Raw genomic sequence first — 7,231 nt, forward strand, 5'->3', positions numbered from 1 at the left:
AAACCATAAAAGTCATCAGTTTAGCAGGTGGATTTGCACTGGAATGAAAGTTCCACGAGGGAATCTGTCTGTTTGAGTCACACTGTTATATCTCCAAAGCATGGCACAGAGTAGGCATTCAATAAATCTCTGCTGAATGAAAGGAAGAAAGGAAGGCTGTATGAATTTTTTTAATGTTTTTATTTATTTTTGACAGAGAGAAAGCACAAGCGGGGAGAAGGCAAAGACAGAGGGGACAGAGGATAGGGAAGCGGGCTCTGCTCTGACAGCAACGAGCTCGATGCTGGGCTCGAACTTATGAACCGTGAGATCACGACCTGAGTCAAAGCCAGACACTCAACCGACTGAGCCACCTAGGCTGTATAAATTTTGTATGAATTTTGAATTTGTATGAGTTTTGTATGAATTTTGAAATAAGTTACCCCTTTAACCAACTGCACAAGCCTTACTTTACTGAGTAAATGTCCCTGTGCCTTGGCAAACCCACAAGACCCGGCCATAATTAAAACAAATTAGGTCCCTCAAATGCAAAAGGAGCCTGGGGTTATATTAACTAGACATCAAGGCCATTAGACTGAGGAGGCTTAATGCCTTAGTAGTCTATAGAAGCAAACCAAAGGCCAAGCCTGTAAATGCCTAAAGGTTAAGAAATTAAAACCTAAGGACAGCTAATCACAAACTGCCTGCAAGACATTCCCAAATAAGGCAACCACTCCCAATCCTCTAATTTCCTTGCCTTGCCTCTTCCTCTCCTATGTAAGTCTTTCTTCCAGCCCCTGCCAGTGGGATGCTAACTACTTCCGGTTTGGCACTGACCAATTCAAACAGAAACCAACTCTTAAAATGTTTAACATGCCTCAGTTTTATCTTTTAACGCTGGGGATGTGTTAAGAATGACCAAGAAATATGAAAATGTGGTACCTGTGTAGTCTGGATGATGGTCAAGCCATTCATACGAGAAATTCCTGCTCCCATTGGGGCTCGAAGGCCAGCTGTCCCGAACTCCATTCGGGCCCCAAAGCATTTTTCTAGTTCTTCTTTATTCCCATCTGCAATTAGTTGTTTCACTGACTCCAAAGTTAAAGGATTCTGCAAAACAGAAATGTATACAACAGACACAGCCAGCTGAATAGCAGAATAAAAAATCTGAAATATATATTAAAAAAAACCCACAATGATTGAACCTATAGAGGAATAATGTATATATCTGAAAAGATACATATATATGTAAATATGTATACATATAAATATATACACATACATATATATATTTGAAGAGCCATATATATATGGCTTCTCAGTTTTGCAATTTGAAATATGAGTAAGTTTTTTTTTTTATTGTTAAACACAATGTTTCATTAGTTTCAGGTGTACAACACCATGACTCAATTTTTTAAAAATTATAATGTGTGATACTGTGATATGATAAGAAATACTATTTTGGTTTTGTCCCTGGCTCCTAGAACAGAGCTTCTAGAACCCTTGGCATTTCCTGAGAGGCAGGGGTGAGAGTATCTTTTGTTATTCACAATAAGCCCCTACAAACCACACCAGGAGTTTATGCTAATAGGGTGACTCCTGCCAGTGGCCAATGATTCGATTGCGCCTAGGTTAACAGAACCTCCACAAAAACTCTCAGCAACTGGATTCTGAGGCCTTCTAGGCTGGTGCACACTTGGGGTGCTGGGAGGGCAGCATCCCTGGAGAGGGCGTAGAAGCTCTGCAGCCCTTCCCACACACCCTACCCTATGCAGCTTTCTCATTTGGCTGTTCCGGAGTTGTATCCTTTATAATAGAACTGGTAATAGTAAGTAAAGTGCTTTCCTGAGGGCTGTGAGTGGTTCTGGTAGATTATCAAACCCGAGGAGGGGGTCTCGGGAACCCCTGATTTATCACTGGTTGGCCAGGTGACAACCTGGGGCTTTGGACTGACATCTGAAGTGGGGGTAGTTTTGTGGGACGGCGCCCCTAAGCTCGGAGAGGGAGGTCTGTGCTGACTCTGGGTAGTTAGTGTCGGAATTGAGTTACATTGTAGGATGCCCAGTTGGTATCCATGGAGAGTTGGAAATTAACTTGCTGTGGAAAAACCACACATTTGGGGTCGGAAGTGTTGTGAGTATAAGAAAATAGTTTTCTCCTTTATTTTTTTTTTTTTAAATTCTTTTAATGTTTATTTATTTTTGAGAGAGAGAGAAAGAGTATGAGCAGGGGTGCAGGCGGAGGCAGAGACACAGAATTCGAAGCAGGCTCCAGGCTCCGCTCTGTCAGCACAGAGCCTGATGCAGGGTTCAAACTCACAAACTGTGAGATCATGACCTGAGCGGAAGCCAGACGCTTAACCGACTGAGCTACCCAGGAGCCCCGTTTTCTTTATGTTATTTTTTTGCCCATCAAGGCAAGTGCTTTTGGAGAAATGGAATGAACACATGGTTTTGTGATCTAACACCCAGAATGGAATGCCAGTCACATCATCACGTACCGACTCTGTGTAATTGGGTAGCCTACTTAGCTTCTTGAATTCTCAGTTTCCTCATCTGTAAAATGGGAACAGTCTAGAACCTCCTTTACAAGGTGGTTTGGAGGTACTTTACATCAAATTAATGTAAAACATTTTTCTCTGCTTGGCATTTAGTTCATTTTCTTCCCTAATATCTTCAAATTTTCCCACAGAGTTGTGAGATTATACAATTTAAATCAAAACCTTACTAGAGCACCTGGGTGGCTCAGTCAGTTAAGCGTCCGACTTCAGCTCAGGTCATGATCTCATGACTCCTGGGTTGGAGCCCCGCGATGAAGGGCCTGCTTGGGACTCTGCCTCTCTCCCTCTCTCTCTGCCCCTCCCCCGCTCAAGCTTTTTCTCTTTCAAATAAATAAATAAACTTAAAAAAAAACTTACTATTGTCATGTCATAATTCGTACAATTCTCTCAAATGTGACGCATGCAGTGGGTGCAAGAGACACATAACAAAAACCCCAATTCGTCGATGGGGATCCTCAGAGGTTAAGTGACTTGCTTGAACATTGACCTAGTGCCTTTTCTATTACATGAACTGTTTCAAATAGATGCTCATAGGAACCATTTAAGTTCATTTTACATTGCCCTATTTTCTTTGTACAAGAGTTGCAGAAAATGTTAAGAATGGAGGAAAATGAAAATCACATTAATTCCACATCAGGCTTTTAAAGTAAGACTTCAGAGGAACAAGAGAGTAAGCACTTTATCTTACAGTCACGATCCAGCTAAATGAACATGCAGCCAAGATATGCCACGCCATTAAAATTTGAAATGCTATTGCAATAAAACCTTTGCTTTCTGGAATGGAGCCCACATTACCATATTGTTCTACCTTGATTAGGATCAAGTAAAACCCTACCTTTTGGGTTAAGAGCGATAGCTGGTGATCCTAGAGCACCATCTGAGCAATCAGATTGTCAGGTGCCCTCAAGGAAGGGCTCAGATCTGGCACATTAAAGAGGTTCAATAAATATTTGCTGAGTGAATGAGAAAACACAGACTTTAAGGTCACACCCAATATCCAGTGATTCCCCTGTGTACAGGGTAGATTTGGAAAATGCCACCTGGCCTTTGATAGCCATAAAAGACCTAATAGCCTGAGAGAAACCAAAGGAGGCAGAGAGAGAAGAATACAAAGTCAAGAGGGCGGCAGAGATCAGAGCCGGCCCTGAGTGTGACTAAAGCTGACAGCTGAGACACAGAGGATGAAAGCACAGTGGAAATGCAGAGGGTGCCTGCCTTGTGCAGTGTGCTGTGTCAGGCCCTCTGCACCAGTGAGGGAGGGAGTGGACAGGGTCAGCTATACAACGTGGGGGAATCAGACCAGAGGGCTTGCAGTGCCTTTGGTGGGCAGGACGTTCTCCACCCGGTGTCTGTCTCAAACCAAGGAAGACGCTGAGACAGGAAAAAACAAGCAAGAGGAGCCGTAGAAATTAAAAACTAAAAAGGATAACATCCCCTTTGCCTCTACCCAGGGAAGTACTCTCTCTCCATAAACGGATACAAGATCTTGCAGCAGTTAGGTTTTGACTTCTTCAAAGAGAATGTTTCATGGGTTTAAAACACATGATCAATTATGACTTTAAAAGGATTCTACCCACCTCAAGTTACGAAGTTATCACAAATGGAAACATTTTCCCCTCCCTAAAGAATTACCAGGCTGTCTTTCCAGGAAAAGAAAAGCCACCCAAGGAGTTGCCAATAGCATCCTGGGCGGGATGTGCTCACATTTCAAGTACAGGGGCCCCGGGGAAGGAGGAAGGCCTGGCCCCTGCTGACAGAGCTTACAATCTGCCTTCTTTCACCCTACCAGTATTTTACGTGTCTGCTAAGACCAGTGCCCTGTGTCAGGCTCTAAAAACCATGTAAGTTAGTGGAGGAGTGGACAGGCACAGCTGTATAATTTGTCTGGGCCCAGTGCAAAATGAAAATGTGGGACTCCTTGTTCAACAAGTGAATTTCAAAACAGGACAGCAGAAGATCGTACCAAGTGCTGGACCATCCTAGAACAGGGTCGTGCCACCCAACACATGTCCTGCCTTCGAAGTCAGCCCTGGCGGGCCAGACATTAAACAAATACACTTACAAACAAGTTTTTGTGGGTTTTTTTTTTGGGGGGGTGGTTTGTTTTTTGTTTTGCTTTGAGCAATGCAGACCAATTAGGGAGACATAATTTATCACTGGTTGCCAGGGAAGGCCCCTGTACATAAATCACATGTAAGTTCAGGCCAGAAACAGGAGTAACAGCTTGAGAAACAAACTCAGCAGAAGAGGAAGGAACATTCCCGGGAAAACAAACAGCCTGCCCCAAGGGGCAAGTAGGAGAGTTAAAGAAGGGAGGAGGTGCTGTCTGCTGCGGGGTCTCTTTGCTCCTGCACCTAAGAGAGTGAACAGGAGAAAAGCTAGCGGTGCTGTGCTCAAGGAGTTCCCTTCTGTCATTCCAACAAAGTCGGAGACCAGAAGAAAACGCCTGAAGCCAGGCGGGCCCAATCAGGAGCACGCACGTTCTCAACCAAGCACCTGGGAGAGGTGGATGGGAATACTGCTCCCTGCAAAGTTCCCAGGAGCAAAAGGAATAGGCTGGACGGAACGATTCTGGGTCTCTGGGGATGCACAGCGTACTACTAAAGGACGAGCCAGCGGTCCGAGTGACGCGGGCACGCGGGCACGCCCCAATTGGACGCGGCCCCAGAGCCCCGCCGAGTTCAGATCAGCTCGGGCTCGCTCTCCCTCTCCCGAACTTGGAGCCCCAGACGGCCAGAGGGCTGGCTTTGTCCCGGGACAACTTTTCCGGGCTTGCCCCGGCTTTGCCACGTGCAGGCCAAACACAAGGAGGCCTGGCCACCCCAGCTTCCTCCTCTTCCGTCTTCCCGCATTTGATGAGAAAAACAACTTAGTCTTTCTGAGTTGCTGCCAAGTCATTTTACTTTATAACCCTGCTCACACCCAGAGGGATTTCCGCCCCAAGTTTTCCTTTGCTTTTCCCGGGGCATCTTTTAAATAACCACTTAGAGTTCAGCCCGGGGAAAAGTTAGTGACCGCCGCCCTAACCACCTTATACTGGGTGCTTGCTACCCTGCCCTCTCTCCGGCTCCCCGGGACGTCAGACCTGGGACGGAGGACTGACCTTGCCCCGGCTCTCTGCATACCGCCCCCCTCTCCTTGAATCTGTAAGTAATACAACCAGTGAGTGGCTCTACTTCCTTTGTGTGGATGTATTGCAATCGCGCCTTGCATCAATATGCCCCGGTGGGTTCCACTTCCTCAAAGAGGAAGCCCGGCAGCTGAGGGAGCGAGCTGTGGCCTCAAGGGGGTGTCTCCCTATGACAGGTCGTAGCAGGTCGTAATCTGCATATTCATAATTCGGTACTCCACCTCCGTTTCTCCACCGGCCGTGGGCCCTGCAGCTGCGAGCGGCCGGAGGGAAGGAAGCTCAGGCACCCGCACTCCCCGCAGGAAAGGTGGGGGCTCCTGGGGCGTGCAGAGGAACCCCACTTCTCCATCCGACGCTCCCACACCCTGTCGTCCCTCACCTTGTCCCATCGCAGCCACCGCGCAGTCTCCTGGTCCAGCCGGGTGTCCATGCCGAGACCGCAGCCTCCCGGAGCCGCCGCCGCTGCCTTCCAGGTGCTGCCAGCAGCACAGTGGGGAAGGACTGCCCTTCCGGCCTGTCTGGGAGAGGCCCAGGCGGGGCCGGGAGACGCGGAGGCGGGGCGGAGAGAGGCGGAGGCGGGGCGGAGAGAGGCGGAGGCGGGGCCGGGAGAGACGGAGGCGGGGTCGGGAGAGGCGGAGGAGGGGCCAGGCCAGGCGGAGGCGGGGCCGAGAGAGGCGAAGGTGGGGCCGAGAGAAGCGGAGGAGGGGCCGGGAGAGGCGGAGGCGGGGCTGGGAGAACGCGCTGCTGGGAAGGGTGTGTTTTGGAGGAAAGTGATGAACTCAGTCTCTTAGCAGTTTAGCCGAGTGCCTCCGCGTGGACGGGGAGTGGGGAGGGGGTGGGGGAGGAGGAGCTGGGCCGGATGAGGGGGTAGTGTGGGAGGGGGGGGCCAGCGTAGTGGAGGGTGGGGGGGAGAGGGGTGCCCGGGGTAGTGGGGGTGGGGAGGGCGTTGCTGAGACCAGGCATGCGAGAAAGTCTTTATCATCATCCTGAAAGTTCCCGAGGTCACCTCCATTCACGCAACAGCTATTCAATGAGTTCCTAGTGTGCGCAGGCACCTTGTCAGTGCTGGGACCAAGGATGAGTAAACTCAGATAGGAGCATAAAAGTTATGTAGAAATGCTGAGGGTCACAAATAAATGAGAAAATTTTGGAAAAAGAAGAACACAGTGGGAGGATTAACATGACTAGACGGAGGAACAGAATGGAGAGTCCAGAAACAAAATTACACATATATAGACAGCTTATTTCAGAGGTGACACTGTAGAGCAAGGTGAAAGGACTTTTTATTTATTTATTTATTTATTTATTTATTTATTTATTTATTTAATGGTGGTGGTCAACTGGATATCTAGGTAGCAAAAAGGAAAAAGAAACTTGAGCCCCTGCTTCATATCACATACAAATACTACGCATTCCAGGTCAGTTGTAGGTCTAAGTGTGAAAAGTAAAATGAAAATTCTAGAAACTAAGGTAGGAGTACATCTTCATTACTTTGGGATCACTAAACCATGAAGAAGATGCATAGAGTGAGCATGAAAAGGCATGTGCAAGAGCATTTCTAG

General features: G+C 47.7%; 1 protein-coding gene across 1 annotated transcript in view; it reads right to left on the reverse strand.

Moving 5' to 3' along the window:
• PGM2 (phosphoglucomutase 2) overlaps positions 1–6,187 on the reverse strand; it is a 38,068-nt gene extending 31,881 nt beyond the window's left edge. The window contains exons 1-2 of the mRNA XM_019414393.2: positions 6,049–6,187; positions 922–1,089 (exon numbers count right to left, since the gene is read on the reverse strand). Coding sequence (XP_019269938.2) covers positions 922–1,089; positions 6,049–6,099 — 219 coding nt within the window. The 5' untranslated portion in view covers positions 6,100–6,187. The remainder of the gene's footprint in view (positions 1–921; positions 1,090–6,048) is intronic.
• Positions 6,188–7,231: the final 1,044 nt, after the last annotated feature.

The sequence above is a fragment of the Panthera pardus genome, unplaced genomic scaffold (assembly GCF_024362965.1).
Source record: "Panthera pardus isolate Hobbes unplaced genomic scaffold, ASM2436296v1 HiC_scaffold_13, whole genome shotgun sequence".
NCBI classification, from domain to species: Eukaryota; Metazoa; Chordata; class Mammalia; order Carnivora; family Felidae; genus Panthera; species Panthera pardus.